This window comes from Gymnodraco acuticeps, unplaced genomic scaffold (assembly GCF_902827175.1).
Source record: "Gymnodraco acuticeps unplaced genomic scaffold, fGymAcu1.1, whole genome shotgun sequence".
NCBI classification, from domain to species: Eukaryota; Metazoa; Chordata; class Actinopteri; order Perciformes; family Bathydraconidae; genus Gymnodraco; species Gymnodraco acuticeps.
In genome coordinates, this window is record NW_022992232.1 from 772019 (window position 1) to 796015 (window position 23997).

Genomic DNA, 23997 nt, shown 5'->3' on the forward strand with positions numbered 1-23997 from the left:
AGCAATTTGTTTATTCTGCAAAAATGAGGAAGGCAGATTAAAACTAAAGGGATGTAGATTAAAATGATAAAGATAAAGTTGGATCCATAATGTTAATTTTCTTATGATGGATTTACCAGTTAATTGATTAATTGCACTAATCCGTCTAATAACTCCTATTTACAAGCTTCTGAGATTGTAATTTATCTTGATGTATCTACCAATTCTTCCCCTCAATATCCATATGTCATTTTATGTAAGTAAGATATTAAAATGCCTTCCTATATAATGCATCACCAATGATTTCCAAAAAAAGAATTAAAAAAGTCCTTTGACTATGTTGAACAATATTCTAACTTTATTTCAACAGTAGTTCATATGTTTGAATGCAACATTAAAGAGAGGCACTTCTCCAATTTTATATTTTACAGTAAGTTGACTCAAACTATTTAGCCAGTGAAAACACTTTTATACTTCATTCCTCTAATTCTCGAGGAGCATCATGGTCTAAAAAAATTACTTTTTACATATTTAAAAAAAACTGAGTTAACAAGACGTTGCCGTTTACCAAGTTGGGTGTGATACAAGAAGGAATTGTGTTCTTCTAAAAGCACTGTGTATGTGTGTCAAATGGGTGTGTTAACAATGTAATTACAGTGTAATCTTGCTGTAGTACTGGTGCAACATGGGTAAAATAAGGGTGAATTACAGGTGCAATAACTGTAATATGAGTGTAATATTTCTGTAACTTGAGTGTAATATGGGTCTAATAACAGTGGAACATGGGTGTACGATATAAAAGAGCAATCAATACATTTCCCAAAATATTGATATGCAAATCCCCATTTAATGTTTCAAATATCACTGCCAACTATAGAATGGGCGATGCAAACCGAGGCTGCTGGTTGGAAAAACAAACGCTCTATCCCCATTTTAACAGTTTTTTTTGTTCCTGAACACAACGCTCCACTTCCCTCTAAAACCGTGCAGAATAGTTGCATATAAACATCGAGTGATTTGCAGAAGACTGAGCCAAAGTGTGAGCATTGTGAGACAGAAATCTGATCTTCAGGCAGTGGTCTGCATGCTGTCAGACCACATAGTACAGGTAGTAAGGCTCCACTGCAAGTGCACAACAGTAGGACACTCCAACGTTTAAAGAAAAAACAAAAGCAGTCAGAACAGTGCCGTCTTTGAGCTAAGAATTACCGAGGCATGTGAGTCAGCGTGTACACCGAGCTCTTTGTCCTTAATGGAAGGTTACAATTGGAATTGGATCAGCGTGGACCGATAACACCTGCTATGTTTCCAGTTTGTCATGCATGTATCATAAAAAAGAAATGCCCCAGTATATTCTTAGTCAGAGGACAGCGGCTGCGTATTCACACACCTCTGAGCATGCATCATGCGTGCTGCAGTAGGCTCACATTGGTTATGGTGACACAGCACCCATATACAGCAATCAAGGTAATGCACATGTGCATACAACACTTTCCAAAAGAAAACCAAAAGCACAAAATGAATACAAAACAAGAGCAGACCAATGATGACATCAAATAGGTTGTTGTAGAAAAATCAGCTTGAGAGGGTGTCAGGGGGAGGGGCTCAGCGTGGGGACCTGGAAGCTTTTAGTTTGATTTAGCTCTCCACCAAGGACCGGGCCTTTGCTTGTTTTGTGTTGTTTTGTGTTATTTTTTAAGATCGTTTTTTTTGTTTTGTTTGTTTGCTGCGGTAATGTCTCTGTCTTTTCTTTTTCTTTCTTTTAGTAGGGAGTGAAGCGACTGTACCCTCCTCTGTATAGGCTAGCCTGCAACATCAAAGATGAAAAAGTACCAATCAGTATTCAGGTGACAGCTTTAGTCCGTTTCTCTTTTTCACCACAAATTTCCTTCCTTTTTCCATGAAAGTTATTTATATATGTCGGAATGATGAGTTTCCATACGGGACGATCATTAGTGGGGTTGAAAATGTTAAGCCAATAATTGGAGTGTGTGTTAGGAAAAGGGTCATTACTATTTAGGATGCATTGGTGGACATGGAGTTTCATTGGGGAAGTGCAAAAAAGAGCACTTTCTTACAGAAACGCATTTTAATTTATTTAATTCATTTCTTAAGGGAATTAAAACATATTGTTTTTACTACTGATGAAGAAACATTCCTATCTAGGGCAGAGACACATAAAGCCTGCGAGTGGGCCTGTGCGTGCACATGTGCGTGCACACACACACACACACACACACACACACACACACACACACACACACACACACACACACACACACACACACACACACACACACACACACACACACACACACACACACACACACACACACACACACACACACACACACCCTCCTCTCATCTTCCTGTGGCTCTGCTGCAATTAGGAATTCAGACAAACTCCAAAGGCTACTGAATGTCTTCAAAGGCTAATTTTGCCTAATTTCGGGGAGTCCTCTCTCTGGTGCGAAACTTTCATCCATACGAGACGCTTCTGCACTCTGGAAGTGAGTAAAGAGAATCTCAAACCTTAATCTCAGAGGAACTAATTATTGTATAGCTTTAAAATGCAAAAATGACTCCTCTCTGCTGGAGAACCATTAATCAAATATGATTAAAGAATTAAGAACCACACTGCTCCTTCTCTTCGGCCCATGAGTTTATTGGATGTCGGCCCTCAGCACAGCCTGCCTCCCAGTAGCCCTGCCATTTGTTCAACACCAAACCCCTGCCCCCACCCCCCTCCTCCCCCTCTCGAGTTTGTGTTAGCTCCCTGATCTCCTAACACACACAACATGAGGTATTTTTTGTTGGTCAAAATCTTCTACTTTGGTTGAGAGGAAACAATCAAAGTGTCAGAGAAATGGAAGGAAGTTTGGAGGAAAAAGAAGAAAGAATAAAAAACATTCAAGCACATTTTTTATTTATTAAGTAAATGAAGAGGAAAAAGAAATGTCTTAATTAATGAAAGCTTTTAGCTAGCAGCTGCACCGGGGAACTGTACGCACTTTTATTGTATTGTCATGTTAGTGAAAAATCGCATGCATGCCGGAATTATAAATTTGAGTCATTTCTCAAGCTGAGAGCACGCTTCGGATCAAGCTTGTGGGCACGAAGGGGAAGGCGAGACAACTCCCTCCCCCCCCACGTCTCGCTCTGTTTTATGTCCCACGGCACACTGCTGCATGCGTTTGAAGGTCCTTAATCTCTAGGTTTGGTTTTTGTGAGCCCGGTCCCATCTCCTCTTCATCATCAAAACTAAAAAGAGAAACTCTCTCTGCTTAAAAAATAGACGCTCTTTTATTTATCATCACTTTTCATCTTTGATGTTACAGTAGCTGCAAAAGCTAGCTAAAAACAGACATTAACAATTCAACCTTATGCCTTCAAGTTTGGTTGGACTGAATGGAAAGTAAAGAAGATGATCCAGCTCACTCTGTAGTGAGGTGTGTAGGATGAACAGAATGCTGGGAAATGTAGTTATGTTAAGATGCAAAGTTTGGGTTTGGAAACAAACTCATTCTCATTTCAGGAACATGTCAAATTAATATTGCATGGGGGGGGGGGGGGGGGGGGGCACGACATACAGTATGTTAAGTGTCGGAGCCTATTTCAACATGCATTACCATTGAGCTCCACTAGGGTGTGCCAGATAGCATGACAAAAAGCTATTGATGAATAAATACACAAATAAAGACCAGTGACAGCTGCAGTCTCTGGTCTTTATTTTTGGAATTGTGTGTGTGTGTGTGTGTGTGTGTGTGTGTGTGTGTGTGTGTGTGTGTGTGTGTGTGTGTGTGTGTGTGTGTGTGCTAGCTGGTGTCGTGGTGTTTCAGACGGGGTGCACGCAGAAATACAGGCGGTGGCCTCAAAGACTTACCATAGTCCCCACACTGTATGTGGCTGCGGGGCCAATCGTGTGGTGGTAGGGGTCTGCCGTTGCATAGACTCTGCCATAGCTGCACAACAGGAGGAACAGAAGAAGACAGTCATTGATCTATCATTGATGAGGAGAGCGGAACATTTATGCATGCTTGTTTAATGCTCGAGCCCTCGAGTCAACTCTTTCAAGTCTCTAACACAATCAATTATTTCCCTCCCCGGCCTCCTGGGCTTCCTGCATTATACAAGGTGGTTCAAAAAGGGGAGTTCAAAGGTGGCTGAATTATACTTGTCTTTTCATTGTCATCTTGATTAGGTGCAAGGAATAGGTAATGAGCAGGGAGAGAGGGAGGCGGAGAGAAAGAAAGAACGAGCTGCAGGGGCTTGGTCTCTCACCCTGCTCTTGTTTACCCAGAATGCACACTGGGCTCATGCCCCTGTCTTTTCATTGTTGCTGGTTTGGAACTAATCCTTCCAATTTCCTTCTGAGACAGGACAAGATGTGTCTGCCTCATTTATTTATTTATTCGACTTCACATATTCTTCTATTTACTTTCCTCCGGTTTTTTTTCTCCCCTCAATGCCTGCTTGCAAATGAGGGTCTGCACGGAGCAGATAAGACACACCCAGCCAAGGACTGAGGGCACCAACTCAACCAGGAATAAAACGGGAGTGTAGAGAGGAGAGGAAATTCTCCTAAAGGAAACAACAAGACATACAGTCGCTCATGCCTCTCGCATGAGCTACGTTGACTTATATAAGATCTAAATATGGCTCGGTCCATTTACGTCCGGCAGCACCCAAGGTCAGTGAGCAGGACGTGAAATCAGAAAGGCTGCCTCGGCTCCTTGGGGAGGAGGCCAGCGCCATGAGATGGTCAGAGGGAGTCTCCATGGTCCTCTTATCTTCACTGAGCACTGAGCCCCACAGGCCCTCTAAGGCTAATACATCTACAAAATGACTCTCACCAGAGTGGCAGTGCTGACGCCTGGCAGGTCAAACCACCATGCACAAGGTCGCAGAGCCTCCACAGAGCCATATGGAGGCCGGCAGGGTCTCCACAATGTCAATCCTCTCTAGGCTTCTTTGATACATCACGCCCACTGCTATGAACTGCAGAGGTACTTAAAGGGGCTTTGGTAGTGCAGCCTGTGAGCACTGCAGGAGGCTTTCCAGATAATACATGTTTCATATTTTTCAGGGGGTTTCACACGCCTTCCTCAATCCTGGTGACCTCTTTCTATGATTGTCTACGGTTAAGTCTGATAAGGTAAACAATAGCAACAAACCCTTATTGATCCAATGGGCACGACCGCTTATTCAAAAGGAAACAAACAAAACAATCAAGTTGAGGGCGAATTACTTTAAATCTCAGAGGCAAGAAAAACAGGAATGAAATCACTCCGAGAGGAAAAAAAAGAAATCCGCCGTCCAATTTCTGCTCTCGCCGAGCACGGCTGCTCATAATTCGAGCCGCGGCGACGGCCTGATAAATCTTACATTATCGATATGATCTTCAGGCTCTCAGGCAGGGTGTACGTTATCACAAGTGACATGCTCAATCCTTCCCAGATTAGATTCCCAAACCAGCCCACATCCCCGGCTGACAACGGCTTTCAGGGGCCGAAATGAATCAGTGACGCCTCCTCAAACGGAGCACACCTGAACCAGAGTGACATCGCTCAGAAGTGATAGAGCTCCTGCCGGTCCATCTCTCCCCCGCTCTCTGTCTCTCCACCTCCCCTCTACAGACCTGAGGCCATTCATAAATACCTCAGTGATATACCCACTCTCCCATCACAAGCACAGAGTCACGACATATATCACGGCTTTTCTCATCCAGTCCAACAAGGTTAGTCCTTCTTTTTTCGGTGTGTGTTCTTTAGCTCCGAGCTAAAAAGAATATGACGGTTTGCCTAATAGATAACTGGAGAGGTGAAAAAAAAAAAAAAACATAACCCGGAATAACCTCCACAGAATATTACAAAAGTGCAAGAGAAGATCATTCATCACACACATTCTCCGACGACGATTGTTGATTCTTTTTGGAGGAAAGCACTGTAATTGCTTGAAACTAAAATCTGCTACTTCTACATTGATCGATATCATTCTGCTGTATTCTCAACACTCGGTTTCCTTCAATCTTCCTCATCTGTTTCTACTCCAGTCTGTAATTCCCTCTATTTGACAAAAAAAACAAACTTGATTAATATATTGGATCAACTTGTTGCTTTAAATCGAAGTTCCCATTAACAAAAAGAGCTTGTCGAACACGGTGCGGAGTGTCTATCATTTTACTCTCAACTCAACGCTGGTTATTGAGCAATACGTTTGGTATCTTCTGCTTATAGTGCAGGGGGGGAGGCAATATCTGCCTTCTCTAGGATCTCTGCTTTACTGAACAAAATAAAACATTAAAGGGGCCCTGTTATGATTAGGGTTTTTCCTTTCCTGTAGTGTGTTATCTAGGTGTTATTCCTGCCGTGTGTTGTATAGGATGTAAATGGTCTGAAAAGGCAAACATCCCTGCGTTCCCTCCAGAGGGAGTTTGAAACGCCTCCATTGGACTACTTTGTTTACTTCTGTAACATATTGACATCATCATGTAACACCCGCTAAGGGGCGCTACATCTCTAAGCGGCTGAAAAATCACAACAGAGCCAGCCAGCTAACCAATCAGAGCAGACTGGGCTCTGGTTTCAGACAGAGGGTGAAAAGAGGTGCTGATGACAGTGAAGTATGAGACAAATAAAGACCGTTTTGAAAATGTAAAGCATGGAGACATTTCACAGTAGAACCACTAAACACAAGTATGAACTTGAAAAGGAGCATAATGGGGCTCTTTTAAAAAGTATATAATAACAACATCTTACTCTGGGATCACACACTGTTTCATGCATTGATCTCTGATGCCATCTGGGCCTAATGCAACACCTAATACATAATAATGTAGAAGTCCTGGGTTGCGGTCCAATTTACAATTTTGCGTAGGAAGGTTCCTAACGGAGTGAAATGACCCGGAAGTACTTTAGTGGCAGCCGTGATAAGAGCCGTTCAGCTTTTCTAGATGATAAGGAGTTTCAATGCTTCCTTTATAATCTCCTTTACCTTCGAATGTACTTGTTCAACATGTTTGAATGGTGAAATACTCAGCGATAGAGGTGGAGGCCTAACAAGTTATGCGTTTTTGCAACAAATGTATTTTTGTTTCAACTCCAACCTTGGTAATGAAGAATATATTTATCACTGTCCAAAAGCCAGCATGAAACAAAACCATAAGTGTGCATGGGGGCAGGTCCTGATGAAGTTCTGATGAACATATTTACTTAACCCCATGATGTTTTTCCATGAAGTTAAGGAATAGTGGTTAGGAAAACCCTTATGGTAAATAAAGAATGGATGAAGGGATTCTCACCTGTCACTGTAAGCAGCGGTGGTGGCGGGCTGGGCAAATCTGTATGCTGCATATCCTCCCTGTAAACATAGCAAAGTGTTAATCAATAATTAAACACACACAGAGAAAAGGGTAGATCTCACAGACACAAACAAGAATTCATACACAGATTGCCTTAAATGTCACCGCAGTGTATCTGCTCGCATGTGCAACGTCGGACACCAGAGGGCGCTGCTTGATGTGTGAGGCAATAGGTGGCAAAAGGGGGATGAATGAGAGGCAGCAGATTGGAGGGGGGTCAGTCATTGTCAGCAAGAGCATAACAAGAGGCCACGTGAACCAAATATTTTAGATTGAGGAAGCGCAGCTGCTACATTATTGAAGAGACCCTTTTACCTATACAAGACCCCCTCGGCTCACAAATTAGGTAAGAAGGCAGGAGACGGCCGGACCGTGGGGGAGTCAGGACCGCTGGGGAGTCAGGACCGCTGTATTCATTTGCCAGAGTGGGGAAGGAATTAAAGAACTCATTGTGGAGTGCTGCTATTACTCTCTTTGAGAAATGAAGCTGTACTCCCACTGTTTTTCTATTAGTGCCAGTGGAGTGTGTGCCCATCTGCGTCTATACCGTGGATAGGTGGCTTTTAATAATGCATGTTTTCATTCATTTTTAAAACTCACGGAGGGAAGACGTCCGACGGAGAGTGGTGCAGGGAGGCAGCGGTGCGGTGGTTGCGGCGGTTGCGGCTGCACGTGAAAAAAAAATCAGGTCAGGGGCCGCGGCGAGAGAATCCCACTCCACAGGAAGTCCCAGCACTCGAGGCAGATGACTTCCTGTGGGACAGCCATGCCTTGGGACTGCGCTGATTACAGCAACAGCCTGAACAAACACGGACCAATAAATCATTCTCCCACATTGTCAAATCCTGCACACAACAGTGCAGCACATTTGTTATTTTGTCGTGCCGAGTGCGTGTTTCTGCATTCATGTATGTATGCGCTTCCACATTGAGATGCATGCATGCATATATATATAAGCACATGCGATGTATGTAGAGTAAATCCATACGCAGCCAGTTTCTGCTAATGTCAGCGAGTAATTTATTTCCAAAAAGGAAGCCTATACGAATCAGCTTGCTGGTTTTGACAGCAGGACAGTGTCCACTGAATGATTGTGGAGGACACTGAGGGCTGAGGGACGGCTTGCTCTTGGTCACTCGAGGCCTCCACGCGCACTCAGCCAGTCTGAAGCAGTGCAGTGGCCAGTGCCAAAACTAATGGCAGTAAAGCACCAGGGTCTGGCGTGACGGGTTGAGTGATGGAGCGACCTGGCCGGGGCCGTGATCAGGGGACATCTGGGTGCAGGACTTAGCTGGAGGTGGCTGAACGAGTGCGAGAGGCAAACAATATCACTCAGAGCACAGCCCGGGTCTCGCCTGTGGTGGTGGATGTCGCTACAATAGAAAGCAGTGAAATGCAGTCCTATCATGTGGGCTGGTGTGTAAGTGATATATCACCGGGGTTCAGCAACCGTGCTCCCAGACACTGGGCAAAAGTGAGAGGCAACTGTCATCTCGCTATCTCGGCAGACGGAAAAAAAAAGCGGCAGAATAAAAGGGACAAATTACATCCCCTCCGCAAACGTTTGGACCAATGTCAAAGTGGGGCAGCGTGGTAATTTCAGCATTATCTCCACAGCGTCCATGCTTTTCTCTGTCAAGGGCGACGTGCAGCAGGGCCAACCCCGATATGACCCTGCCTGCACGGACATCCAGAGGGACGGCTAATCCCTTTATCTGCTGCCGCTCCTCTTATCTCCCACATGGTGATTGCTGGGAGGAAACCGGCTCCTCTCAGGCCTGCGCGAGACTCCCTGGGGCATGGCAGGGATATCCCGTCCAAACCCTTCGGATTGAACACACAAACACAACACGGAAGAGAAGAAGGAACGAGAAGAGTAGAGGGACGAGCCGCCTCAAAAACGCAGACAAATCTAAAGTAAGAAATGACCTGACTTGACACGGGACACTGAGCCTGGGTTCTGCCTCTTTGCCAAAGTCTGAGATCATAGGAAGGGAGAAGGGAGAAGAGAGAGAGAGGGAGGAGCAGAGGGGGTTTTAAATGTGGTTGTTGGGTTTCTTGGCACAGCAGACAGAGGCCTAATCGACGCCGGCTTGGCAGCGAGGCTGGGGGAGCGCTGCGGGCTGAGGAGATCACATTTTTGTCTCCAGGGCTGGGCTTTTTGTCTGCTTTACTTCTGTTTCATCTAAGCAGGCAGGAGGAAGAGCCAACTGTACTTACATAGATCTCTGCACCATAGAAGCCATCTTGGTACACCACCCTGTGAAATAAAAGAAACAAGGAGCATTAGTTTCCGAAAACCCCCCTGAATCTCAGCCCTACACCTATTTCCACCATTTGAGGGTCTGTGGGGTCAGCTCTTTGCAGCTTCAGTGTGCTGAACCACAAATAATGAATGACACATTAAAGGAAAAAGTGCAACCCTTTCACATCCCCGTCCAATTTTCTGCTCTGGTCAAATTGTTTGTCTTTCCAGTTGCTGCAGTGTTGTCGAGAGGTGGTGGGGAGAGAAGGGGAGGGGAGGACAGAAGAAGGCAGCGAAGGACCATTACATGACTCTGCTATATAAATCAACCAGCTGCCATCAGTAGCGAAAGGGCCCTGGAGTGGGAGGGAGGGCAAAATAGAGCACGTGGGATTTTCTAGTCTGAGCTTGGACAGCAAGTCTCTCCCTGCAAGTAAGACGGATCCTGATCCAATCACAGATAGACAGCTATAGTGGGCCCTGGGCTGGCCCCCGTCAGACCTCTCCCACGGCCACACAGACCACTGCTGATAAGAGCGAGTGTGAGGCAGTGGCTGCACAAAGCCAGGAGATCAGCACAGACCCTGGTCACAGTCCAGTGAGATCTGCCCAGTAATACGCTATCTGGGCTCTCTGCAGCTCTCCCTGTGGCTTTGTTAGCTCCTCTTCTGTCAATAGCACAAACATAAGGATAGGCAGAGTTAAGGGATGAACATACCTAGATAGCAACAATGATTTTACCCCCTGAAGGAGTACAACCCCTTTGAGACAAACAGAGTAGAATAACACAAAGGGGGAATAATTGAGTAAAAGGACAGCAACACCTAGCGACCAGTGTTATTATTTTAACACGTTTAAAGAGGCCCTTTTAAGCTTTTTGCCTGTACTGTGTCATATAGGCACAAACTACTAATATGAAACAAAAAATGTGCATAAAATGTCAACTTTAAATATATATATTTACTATAATGAATTTTTCATATTGAATGACTAAAAATGTCACAAACCCTTGTGGAGGAAGTGTTTCCTTTTTGAAATGTGAATGTATGACTGGCACACCTACATTCAGTATGGAAGACTGCAGCATGTGCATGCAAACATAATTGGAGCTTGAAAATCCTACAGCAGCAACGCGACGAAAACACTGAGCGCTGTCTGAAGTGCTCAGTGTTGTTGTTTTCAGCATGCAGGTGAGAGACTCAATACTCACGCTCCGTAAGCTGGGATGGGTGGTGGGGGTGGAGCTGTGCGGAACGTGTTGTACACGGCCCGCCCTCGACCTCGCAAGTGGGCACCCCTATAGGCCACGGTAGCGCCTGTGGCAGGGTAGGGAAACCCTGTTACTACGGAAAAGGAGAGAAAATGACTTTCAGAAAACATCCTCCACTTGGCATAGCTTACCTTTTGACAGAATACATTAGAGAGAGACGTGTGGCACTGCTTTGCCTATGACAGAATGCATTATGGGGAAGACACGGAAACAATAGATTTAATCTTTTCTAGGTGCGCCTCATCGAGCACTCTCCCCTTTCCCAGCTCGCTGCTTTGTGCCGTACTCAGCAAGGATCCACATTTGCTGTACGCATCCTTTCCTGGTGCCTGGCGAGGGGCAGCCTTGAAGCAGAGGCAGGTAATGGATGCAATACCACTAGTTTCGCACCACGGCTTTTGCATAGTTTCAACACAATGGGCTAGCAGCGAGGAGAACAGTGGGAGGGTGGACAGGGGAGAGGTAGAGGGCGTTTCTAGGTTTTTGGCTCCAGCCGAATGGAAGGTTGTTGAACAACCCGACTAGATGATCGGAACCTTCCCCAAGGGAACGTGGAGCAGATGGGCTGGACAGCCGAGGCCCAAACCTCAGCATCACCCCATCCCAAACCCATCTGGGACCATCTTTGGCCAATCACAAGGCCACATATGTCCTCTGCTGACGGCTACCAGTGAGTGAGTAGGGGTTGTGGTTAAAGGGCTTCAGCAAGGGGTGTGATGGTGAGCAAAATGCCCGCGGTCACAGATTATTAGAGGACAGGCGATTGTGATCCTTCGCTCTCTACTTAACCTTCAATCAGTCCAGTGGCTGTCTGATTACATGGAGGTGCATACAAACACAGCCATCTCTAGACATGATTAAGTTGGCCTCCTCCCTTCCAGCAATCGAAAAATCCCTCACATCCCCCTTCCCAGGTTCTTTACCCCCCCCCCCCATGCCTAGTCCATCAAAACACAGTCATCCCCATTATTCATCATCCCCAACGACGCCCTCTCATCACCCTCCCCTCACCCTCACCTTATTATTCTTTATTCATTTCCATGACATGTTTTCGGTGAATTCATCACAGAACGCTTTTCAATCAGACACGTGAAGAGGAGCTCTGGGTCTGGCCTTGTTGGTGTGTTGGGGGGGGGGGGGGGGTTGGGTGCTCAGTTGGGGTGACTATCACAGGTTAATAACATGTATCCGATGTGTTTGAGATGGACCCGCTGCCGCCAAGGCGACAGCAGGCAGTTCCTCGCAATGGCAGACGAAGATGCAATGAAGATCCATGGTGGCTAGTGTAAACATCGGTGGCGTGCAGGGAGTGAGGGCGGGCGTTGCCGTGCCGTGTGCAGAGTGTGACCCTGCAGGTGGACGAGGCCAGTGAACACCCTAATGAACGACGCACACCCCAGCCCCGCTGCCTCAATAAAGCTGACAGGGAGACAGATTAGTGGTGCTTTTGAAAACACAGAGAGCCAGGTTTAATGTCTTCTGCCATTAACAGCACGCTCCATTAGTGGGTCTGCACACATATTCAAACTCTGCGTCTCATTTGGCCAGGTAACACCCCCCCCCCACCATTCAACGCACACACTAAGGTGCACAACACTTTGTTTGCTGCCAGCGTACCAATAGACTAGCCTGGACTCGCAGAGTGCCCCCTTTCCCCCAAGTGATTTATAATGCTGACCTTGACATTTAAATTAGTCTCTTTTTTTGGAGCAGTGGACATCTGAGTGTGGTTTGCTAAAGGGCAAAAACAATCCTCTTTGATAGTTTCCGAGGTTTTTTTTCCCTTCTCTTCTTAACAAATCGCTACTACACCTAGGCCCCAGAAAGTCCAACCCTTTCTTTTTTGGAAATGTGTATGCAATATGCTTGCGGTGATGTATGTGAATGTAAACTTATAATGAGTTGGCGATAGGCTACACTGCTTCAATAATAACCCATAAATCAAAGGCACTGTCACACCTGGGTAAGCCCGTGAAAAGCAACAACAGCTACGGTGTATGAGAGCACAAACCTGGTCTAGCCACCAAAGTCAAACACCTTTTTCCAGGAGGGGGGAATGGAGAAAATATGAGTTATGCGCTGGAGGGCGGCGGGGTCACGCTGCACCTCATATGTCATATGTGTCAACCTGGGAGAAGCTCAATACCTGCAGAGCCAGTTGGACCTGAGGTAATCCAGCTCTGTGCCAATGATGGGGTCATAACCCGCTCCCATAAAGAAAGATCTGATCTTCCACAAGGTTGATCTCTCTAATACTTCCTGCTCAAATACATCGGGCAACGAGTACTTAATCCACGCACTGGGGACCGAAAACAGCTTAATCTAATCAAGAGTCTGGAGCTTAATTATCCCCCTAACGTACACTCCAACAATGAAGGGATCTGTCTACTTATAATAAGCAATTAGCCTTTCTTTTCTGTCATTTATACAGCTGCTAGCTTTACACAAGTACTCAAGAAAACTCCACCTTAGTAGCAGACACTGTGAAAAGCTACTTGTCTCCATAGGAATCAGCTGCAGAGGAGAGTCCCTCTCTGTCAGCCTGAGGGGAACTGGCCATATGAAGGGATTTCTAAGTGGCAGCTGTCCATGGTGCTGAACACATCCAACTAGAGGAACAATCCAGATAAGTCGGCCAATTGTTGTCAAAAGAGCTAAATAGTGCAACATGCATCTGCATTTCAATGCTTTTTACACTTTAATCCATCCTTTGATGTGTCATTTTTGTCAGCAATTGTTTTTTAAAAAATAAATGTTGAAAAAATAAAATGAATGCCAATTAAAAGTGATTTTAGGCCTACAGATCTGCATGTGCACAAAACATATGCACATAGATGAAGATGTAAATACTAATATGCATGACTTAAAACATTATTTAAACACACTTCCTGTTCATTTCTGTGCTAGCTTTAGCTTCACACACAATCACTGTATGCATCATTTGAACTGTAAGGTGCACAGGTGCCATTAAGCCAGTACAAGGGACCAGGGAAAGGGCAGACAGATGGTTGTTGTTAAGCATAGATGTACCTATATATATAGGAGTTAGTGCAGGACTAAATCTGGGGTTTGTTCTACAAACAGTGTTCCAGATCAGCGCACAGTAAAGGAGGAAAAGGTGAGCACAGATCTTGGATGCCATGATTTGTCTCATTGCTATGTTTTTATTGCCTCCATTTGACTGGGAATCCAATCAGCCTGCTCCTTTGTCCAGGCTTCTGAGGGAGTTTTTAGGTGGAAACAAGAGGATGTGGACTCCCCACCCCCCCCCCACTTCTCCATCAGTAGGAGGAGCCAATCTACCCTGGAAGAGGTTAAGAGCGGGGAGCCGGCGTGAGGCTCTCATCCGTCATTCTCCTGAATGGGTTTTGAGGACAATAAACCTGTAGCGCCAGGACGAATGGAGACGAAGTGTGCTGTCACCGAGCCAGGATTTATGGCTCCCAATTTCACTGATCTCCCGCACAGAAATGAGGACTGATAAACAGTGATTAATCGCTTTTATATCCCACTTTACTCCCACCAAAAGTATATTAACTGTAGCTATGATGATTCTGGAGTATGTCCTGAATCCTGTGATGCTCATAAGGTGGGAAGAAGTCAAAAAGCATGATCTGTTATTTTTTTGTTTTTTTTCAGAGCAAAAGCGGCTCTTTGCTGCTCATTAGGGCGGGTTTGTTTAAAAAATGTATCTCTTATTTATGTATCCCATCTTCCCAGCTGGCAAGCATATGTTGTCGTTTAGGCTTGGCAAACTCCAGTGCCATGTCAAGACGACTTGAAAAATTAGCAGCCAATAAATCACCCAACCCCTCCTGCTTCCCCTGCCTGGAGTGGTGGACCACACTCCCTCTGATTTATGAGATGATTTGGGAAGTGTGTGTGTGTGCGTGAGTGTGTGTGGGTGCAAAACGGAGAAAGTGTGCACAGAAGCGGGGACATGTATTAGTGTCTGTGTTCTACATAGGTTATCTATTTCTGTATGCTGGAATGCTTTGGTCTGCGTGAAAAAAAGGGGGCAGTGTTGTGAGCATATAGGTCAGTGAAATGACTGTTTACACAAGTTACTTAATGTCCGCATGTGTCATTTAGTGACATTTTTCCCGGTACCTGTTTGAGCACCTTCGAAGGGATGTGTGCGTGTTTATGTGCGTGAATAATTATCAGGGGAAGATGTCGAAACCGAGGGAGTGTTAGGGGGGAAGGAGGAGGCACGGAGGGGGTGAGGGGTTGGGAATGAAATAAAAATGATAGATGACTGCTTTCTGTCATGGACAGTTATTTAGAGGTTCGCCGTAAAGCTGTCCGGGGAATGAACAGATTTTAGTCTAATGAGCAGAAAGGAAAGCCGTTAAAGTGGCGCAATGTGCTCAGCACTTCTTCCAAATGAAATAGTACCATTTCCCCCTCATTAAAATGCAAAGGGTTCATATAACATACAGCAATAAAGCTGGCATGTCGAGGCAGAGAGAGATAGGGAAAACCCCACTGAGCTCATCTCATTCCTCCATTACGGAGAGCAGAAGGAATAGCGGCCTTCGACAGGGTAGGTGCCAACAATATCGCTCACTCAATCTCCCTTATTCGGTTAGCTCTGTAAAAGTCAATCTGGCGCACTTGGCAAATCCATCCACAGCAGCAGCCTCCACAATCTGATAACAGTTGCAGGGGCGCCTGCTCTTGAAATCATTTTTTTTTCAGCTTTACAGTTGCACACGGCGCAAACAATGGCTCAGGCTCCCTCAGCCACTCAGAGAAGCTTGGATCATCCACTGCTTATCTGCCACGCTCTCAGATTCACTTTGATTTGAGGGGCATTTCATGTTCAGCAGGTGCAGGATGAGCTCGATTGGAGAAATGCAGGGGTCAGATCGGGATTGGTTGTGGCTGAAAGTGGCCTCAGGTATGGTGCGGCGCGTGAGGTTGGAGAGGGAGGGAAAACAACGTTCAACATTCAGAGCTGCACACGCTGTAAGTTCTCTTACCGGCATACAGTTCAGGACCGTAGACAGCTCCCACCACTGGATTCAGCTTCCAGCCTGGTGAAGGAAAAAAGTGAAAACTGAAAATGAGAACGAAAAACCTGATTATTTTTAAGTTTTACGATACTGTCTGGAGCTTACCGTTCGTGTAAGGGTTGGCCACTTTTTTGTTTGTCATCACTCGTGCTGTTGCGTTGTTCACCTGTTCAAAGCAACACAGACTGTTATCACCCACCTTCACAACCTCTATATATCGAGCACGGGCAAAAAGCAAGCAGCATACCAAGACAAATAAAGAGAAATTCATAAAAAGATAAAACAATGTAGCACTTTGGTGTGAGTTTGGCTCACCCGTGCAGGAATGTATTCATCATGCCTTACGTATTACCAAGTTATTGTGAATTGGGGGGAAGGCATGCACCAATTACCCACAGGTATGAATACAAAACAACTTTCAGATTCAGTAATTGGTTGGATAAACAAATGAATTCCAAAAGACATTTTTAGATTTTCTTCTATTGACCTGATGAGAATGACTCGGGGGGGGGGGGGGGGGGGACTCGGCTCATCGTAAACAAGAGCAGAATAAGAGCAGGCAACACTAAACGATGGTGACAAGGCTTCTCAGATTTGACAGGGACCCAGAGGATGATGGCATGCATTCATTCTGCATTTCCAGGTAATGATGGACAAGTAGCGTGTCCACGTATGGACCCCACATTCCACTCAAGTTATATGCACCATTATGCATGCATGTTTCCAGGCACACAGGGATGCAAATATCCACACGTACACACGGCATCCTCATGCTAATGAATGGCTTTATGGGTACATTTAGAAGGCAGCAGGCAGGAAGTAGAAAATGATGGTTAAAAGAGGCGGGGGAAAAAGGAAAGCACCTCTATTTTGCGTCCCTCTACGATTGTACCATTTAGTTTCTCCCGCGCACGATCGGCATCTGTGCTTGTTTCGAAAGTTACAAACCCAAAGCCCTGAGAGCGCCAGGTTAGGATAGAGAAAGGAGAGTAGGAAAGGATGGACACACACAAACACAGAAAAAAAGAAAGGGGAGAGAGGGAAAAAAAGAGGTGAGAAGACAGGAGTAGCAGCAGCAGCAGCGGCGGCAGAGTCGAGTTGTAAGCAGCCAGATTAATTAGAGGCAGTTAGTGAGGCGTCAGGAAACAACAAACAGAGAGATCCGAGGAGGAGAGGATAACGGTGACATGACCCCGCACAACAACACCAACAAGCCTGCCTGCTTTACCCAATTAAACGCCACGGCACCTGTGCCACGGGTGAATGTCAGGAGGCAGCGGATGCAAAACGCTGTGTTAGCTGCCATAATAGTGGTGTAATTATCAACACACATTTTGGGCAGCGCGGTCGCTCAAACGAGCCCCTTTGAAGACGTGGGAGAAGGAGTGAATGAATCCTTGGGGGACATGTTAACCTGAGCTTTGACTATTTGTAATTCCCTTCTTTGAAAAGGACAAAAAAGTGAATGGTGTCGCCGCAAATACCATCCATCTGTGATAAAGATATTGACTTTACACCCTGACCAAAATATACCTTGCATTTCTATCCCCCCCCCAAAATAAAATCCTTCCCCCTCCCTTCTTCCCTGGGGGGGTTTGTCACTTCCTTGAGTTATGTGGACCTGAGCTCTATAGCAGCAGCAGCAGCAGCAGCAGCAGCAGCAATGAGATATGCCGGCCAAGTCCCATTCCTTTGGTTTCTATATATACTTGTAGAGGCAGGAGGGGGGGGGGGGGGGGGGCATGGCCGGCGCTGCCTGATAATTGCTTGAGGATGTAATACATGTGAGAGATGGCGAGCGGCGTGATCTCGTATGCATACACAGGATCTCAGAGGTTGCTATTTCCAGCATAAATAACACAAGACCTGTCCTTGGGGGGAAGAGAGATAAAGAAATAAATTCAAAAAAGGAATTGAGGGCAAAATTAATCCTTTGGACATTCACCCGACTGTTACCCCCTCCATTTTTTTTCATTTTTTTTTTATCATGCACAAATAATTAGCTTACAAGAGGGGCGAGTGGAGCCACCATTTTTCAAAGGAGACAAACATATTGAATGCAAATTGCCAAAGCTTCATAGGAAATAGATTGTTTATTAATGGCCTGGTAGGTTCATTATATAGCACACAGGGTGCGGGGAGAAAGAGAGGCATCATGGGTAATGGCTTTGTAGGGCACAAACAATAAATGCTTGTTACGGCGGAGGAGGCAGGTTTATCCGGTGCTCAATCTTGTCTGGCAGAGGGGGCTGAGTGCAGCGGCTCCCAGGCTCCCTGCATGCCTGTGTACCGGCCCAAACTACTCCCAGGTATGAATGGGAATCAATAGTATTCATGCCTCAACACCCAGCCAGGGATCCTGTCTCCTTTATGAATGGAAAGCTGTGGAGCTTAGTGCACTCTATTAAATGAACAGCTGGATGAGTAGCACTCGGCTGTTCGCACCACCGCGGGCCTCACCTGTCCATGGTAGGTGGTTAGGAGACTGATACTGCAGCACAATGCGCCGCTTTGGCTATGCTACTGCTGGGTTATTGGAGTTATTGCTTCAGGGGTTCGGATTTTTTGACATAATCAAGATTAAGATTACAAGAAATACATTTCAATGACTTTAAAGGATTGGGCTGTCTACATATTCTGTATTCTTGCATAATTCCATAAAAAGACCAAAGCCACAGTATTTCCTGTGCAGTCAGAGCGTGTTAAATGGTATTCCTCTGTGCCATTGTTGATTAAACACATCACAAACTCACAGTGTAGAATAATTGACAATTTCATATATTGTGGGCCGTCGTGTTGATGGAATGTACATGTGGAATAATCCGCTGCTGAAAGTAGTCCTCAACAGCAGCACCTTTGTTACTATTCTTTAAGTAACTACAAACTACAGTTCCCAGCTTTTCAAGGAACATTTTAAGCCTTTACATTTGTTTTTTATTATCTGTGACCCAATTTGAAAGACTTCCAGCATCAATGGGAACAATTGGACTTAGAGCCGAAGAGACGGACCGACACGTTGCTGGTTGTGGTCTTTTCATGAGCTTGTCCTTTAACTGGCTACTTCAAAAATCACATTGAATTAGCTTGTGTGTAGGCATTAATTAAATGTGCGAAAGCTTCCACACAACAAACACGTGAGGTCCTGTTTGTCCAAAGCTTGAGCTGGAAGTAGGATTAGCCTTGGAATTGTAATTTAGCTAAACTAGCATTTCTTTGCAAAACACCCCAGAGAACTCCTATACTGAATTATAGTATATGTAAAAAACAAAATGAGAAAACCCTGAATAATGTAGGAGCAACACCCAGGCTTCAAACACCCACTCCCTAAACAAGGCGTTTCAATTCCATAAGCTTCAGGACCTGCAGCCTGCTGCTGGATTAAGTGAATTGTGAAACAGCTCAATAATGAATTGATTGACAGGGCTAATGATTCACAACTTGGGTTAGAGCTGCAACAACAAAAACAAGAGGGAGGGAGACGGAGAGGCTCTCCAGGACCAGGCTTAGGGACCACTACCCTCTTAGGGCTTAGGGACCACTACCCTCCGCCAATGTACACACTACACTAATGCCATCATTAGGAAACAGAAGAAGTACATGGTAATGAAGCAGCTGGTGTTCTAGTTCACTTACCTTGGATCCTCGCTCATTAAAGATAATCTCCACATCTAAAATCTTTCCAAATTGCTGCGGAGAGAAAAGAGAAAGAGAAGAGGGGAGATGGAGTTAGAAAAGCCTCGCCGACTGCGAATTCATGAGAAGGACGGCTGGAGAAAGAAAAAACCATTAAGGCAATATGGAAATGCTACTTTTGTGAGGAGACGGTGGTCAATTTGCATTTGTTAGCTAGGCAAACAGTTCTTGAAGCCGGTTTGGCGTGCTTTAGAAAGAGAACCAGTAGCCGCTGCTTTAATGCGTGTTTGTATTTCGATACAATTTGAAATGAGATCACAGTAAAAAAGACTGGAACTTTGATTACATAGGAGCTCTTCTGCTGTTTGTTTTCCCGTAAACACCCACACAAAAAGCATCAGATTCGATTTTGAAGTTGAGATATGGAAACTCCTCCACCTTCATGATCAGCTGGGGAAAACTTTTCTGAGCAGATAACGGCGGATCAGACTTTCCTTCCTTTTTATATTCCTCTCTTTCTCTGTCTTTGTTTGTGTGCTCCCACAGTCAACAGGACCTAAGGGGCCGGTCCCCAGGGGTTAACATGCTCCAGCCTTTCCATTTAAAGGCCTGCATTCGGATCATTAGAAAACAGAGGAATGAAAGTAAACTGTAAGTTCCTCTAATGAGTGGAGTGAGAGCGACTTTTAATTGCTGTCTACAATGGCCGTATTATTTCATTAAAAGTAATTACCCTGTCAAGCGGTCCGCGTCGCCTTCATTTCGGCACAACAGGGAAGAAATGGGCCTTCCATGTGGTCGACGCTCAATGGGAATGGATGGATCGTTTGACTGAGCCACTAATAGGGGTTAGGAGGAGCTGGCTATTATCTAGCTGAAGTGAGTGGCTTGAAGAGGTGAGGGTTTATGCGTTAGCACATGTCCCCTTCCACTTGAAAACGCTCTGAACACACTGACTTAAAGGGAAAACAGTGCTTGGTTGTTTGATTCCTCCTCTGTTTCAGCAGATTTCCTCCCCTATATAAACTATTCCATAGATCCTATCCGCACATCTGCCTCATATGGCGCTCAGCTCCATTGATTCGAATGGGAAGCATTGGCTCGATCACACACACAAGGCATTTATATCCCAGCGTGATGCCCCTTTCTCGCCTGAGATGACAATGCTTCCCCCACGCAATGTGCAGATGCTAATTGTTTTAACCGAGCGTAATGGGCTTGTGGCGTCGATTAATTAGTTTCAGTGGAAGTCGTCTTTCAGGATTTCCACATGGCGCTGGGGACTGCTCGCTGCTCACCAGTGATCTCATGCACTCCTATCCCCACCCACACACACACACACACACACACACACACACACACACACACACACACACACACACACACACACACACACACACACACACACACACACACACACACACACACACACACACACACACACACACACACACACACACACACACACACACACACACACACACACACACACACACACACACACACACACACACACACACACACACACACACACACACACACACACACACACACACACACACAAACAGCTGCATCAGCAGAGCCGATAAACAATAGCTTCAATGGGAGGAGTCTCCAGAGGGACCAGAAAGACTGACGTCATCTAAGAGGCTGCAGCTCGATCCGTCCATACATCCATACACGGCTGAGACGATTCAATATCAATACGAAGATGCAGTTAAGAGCAGCACGTTACAAGACCATACCAGAGGGCGCTTGTTTTACCCTATTTATCCCGTATTATTGCAGATTTGGCAAATCATGCTGCTGCACGTAAGAAATGTGGAAGTATTATTTTCATGTATCAGCTGATTTTCTATTTTACATACAGCTAAAGGATTCTGCATCTTTAATATTCCTGCAGAAATAAACCAGGAATTGTAGAAGTTAAAAAACGGCTGGCAAACATGAAAAGTATACACGCAGCTATGGAGCTAAAACACAGTGGTGACGCAGTGTGGCCTTGTGTGCCTTCCCCATAAATGAATCAACAATACACTGTGTGTTCAAAGCCATACGCCTGCCACAGTGTGCCTCCACCTTTGATTTGCTTGAATATCTTTAAGCTCTTAAGAAACCTATAATTACGCTCCGGCAGCCCCTGTGTATTCAAACAGCAAAGTGGCAGTGTTGAGCATGCTCACACACCCAGCAGTCAGCGTGACAGCAGGATGGGGGGAGGGCAGAGGTCCTGATTGCTCCGGGGGTATGCTGTGAGAGCCCTTACATGCACTGAGAGAAGCGCCACTGAAGAACCCAGTCGCACAAACGAGGGCACCCTTGAGCGGCACAGCATGGGCTCCGCGCATAGCTCACTTGCGCTTGGAGTGTTTTCATTTCCCCCCGCACTTGCTAGCTCTCAGAGATCACAGTTTCTAATTACTGATTAAGGTCCGCTGTGGTCGTCCTAATGAGCTCTTCATTCAGCGCCTCGTTAAAGGCTCACAGGTTTCTTCACACCCTTAACCCTGTGGCGTGCGGGGTAGAGTGTGGTCCCTCCCTTCTTGTTTTCGGGGCGCCGACACCGGGGAGAGTTTCTCAGTGTGACAGGGGAGCAGATGGAGCTCCTGGCTGGGGCTTTCCTTGTGCAGCACCTCCACTCTCCTTCTCCTCTGTCTTTCCCCCCGCTGCATGTCTGTGGGTTTCACTCATGCGCAACAGTAATGGCGTATTGAGCCGGTGGCGCTCCAGAAGCCATTAGAGCTAGAGGGATGAGGCTTTGCACACGCTGATCACACAAAGGCCCATTGTGGAGGCCATGTCAGAGGGTGGAGCGGACCAGCTTGCTCTGTGCCAAGTGCTACCCAAGACAATCAATCCCACAATGCCAACCACCAAGTTGGGTGGGGCATGAAACAGGACGGAGCGGGCGATACGTCAGTGAGCAGGGTGATTGAGGGGGGACTGGGTGGGCCGCGATCAATTTTATATCGTATATCTGCGAGCCAGGCACACAAAGCCTCAGAGCTAATTACTGAGGCGATTTGGATTCCGCACGACCTGCACCAGAGCTGGGAACAATAAAGCCAACAATCATAGGGAGAAAGGGAGAAGGAGAGCAGCCATGTTTTCTGCTATTCATAAAGCCACAGCCAGGGCTCTCCAGTAATTAATATCATCAGCTGGATGTTGTCTTCATAACGGCGAGAATTAACGCCTCTGGGTTCTAATGGTCCAATTAGCGCGTAACATTTAAAGTACATTTTTGGCAAATCGCCTCCGTTCAGATCCATTATGGTTATTGAATTGGGGATGTATGGTTCAATTCTTATTGAGGCTTTTGTGAGACACAAGGGTGAGCTGCTGAACTATTCATTGCCTCATTAATTGGGCAAGAGACAGAGAGAGGAAGGGAGAATTTCTGTTGAGGGATTTCGGTATGCTGATAAGTGATCTGATAGCATTTGTCTGCAGCTGACAGCTCGGTATGTGTATCTGCTAAACAGGTAATCAGGAGGAATAATCGGCCTGATTTAAGCTGTTCTGTAATGGTCTAAAAGCTATTAAAGAAGCTTTTGGGAGACCTCTTATATATGTGGACTGCTGGTGACCAGAAAACCCCATTATTTTTCTCTTCATAGTTGCCATTACTATTGTTCTTGCAAAGTGAATAGCATCTTGAGACACAGAAACATTTCTAAAATGACAGGGCGAGCCAGTTCAGCTCATCAAGTTGATCAAACAGGTTTTAAATCAACTCCGAAAAGAGAAAACCAAGATGAACGGTCAATGATCATCGTACTGGGTTCCATATCTCAACTTAACTTCCTCCTTGTGTCTGTGTAGCAGAGAGTTCTTCACACCCATCAGCCCGATGTTGATACATTGGGCTTTACTTCTCCCAACTTGTCAAAACTCTTTTTCCTGAAAATGTAGTTATCTAGATGCTGGTTTTAGCAATCGCCTCTCATTAAATATGTGGCCTTTGATGTGTGATTTAGCCCCAGTGCTCGTTTTCCCCGAAGCTAGAATATTGTATTTGAGAAAAGTGTAATACATTTCTCTGACGGACGAGAATGCTCTCTTGGTTTCAGGCGAAAATGGACTTTGTTGTTTCGTTGTTACCATGCTACCAGATTGACGGAATTAACTTACCAAGTTCAGTGTTATACTGTATAAACCGATGGAAAAAGGCCAAACCTTTTATAACATAATAGAATACATTGAAATGTTCCTTCAAGGTACTCACCCCAAACATTTGCCTTAGGTCAGGGTCCCGGAAGCGGAAGGGAATGTTGGAGACATGTAACCTTTTGGGCTGCTGCTTCTCTGAAGAGTCTGAGTGCTGGAGCTGGAGCTGCTGAGAGCCCTCTATTTGCGTCACATCATCTGTCTGCCAGGGGGAAACAAACAGAAAAGACACAAGCTGCTCATTAGCCGCTACAGTATACTGTACCTCCCGGTCCTGGAGTACGACAAGGGGGGTGGGGGTTGCAATAGGAGGGAGGCGGGG

General features: G+C 45.6%; 1 protein-coding gene across 10 annotated transcripts in view; it reads right to left on the reverse strand.

The window, feature by feature from the left end:
* Positions 1 to 806: 806 nt before the first annotated feature.
* Positions 807 to 23997, reverse strand: part of LOC117539835 (RNA binding protein fox-1 homolog 3-like) — a 440361-nt gene continuing 417170 nt past the window's right edge. For 3 of the 10 annotated variants that reach the window (XM_034206182.1, XM_034206178.1, XM_034206183.1), the window contains 10 exons: positions 23734 to 23877; positions 19506 to 19559; positions 16736 to 16828; positions 15978 to 16038; positions 15840 to 15893; positions 10795 to 10927; positions 9560 to 9599; positions 7280 to 7338; positions 3863 to 3941; positions 807 to 1786 (listed from right to left, as the gene is read on the reverse strand). In XM_034206182.1, coding sequence (XP_034062073.1) covers positions 1742 to 1786; positions 3863 to 3941; positions 7280 to 7338; positions 9560 to 9599; positions 10795 to 10927; positions 15840 to 15893; positions 15978 to 16038; positions 16736 to 16828; positions 19506 to 19559; positions 23734 to 23877 — 762 coding nt within the window. In that variant the 3' untranslated portion in view covers positions 807 to 1741. Of the gene's footprint in view, positions 1787 to 3862; positions 3942 to 7279; positions 7339 to 7939; positions 8006 to 9559; positions 9600 to 10794; positions 10928 to 15839; positions 15894 to 15977; positions 16039 to 16735; positions 16829 to 19505; positions 19560 to 23733; positions 23878 to 23997 lie in introns of all 10 variants that reach the window. The other 7 variants (XM_034206177.1, XM_034206175.1, XM_034206176.1 and 4 more) reach the window with 6 other exon arrangements.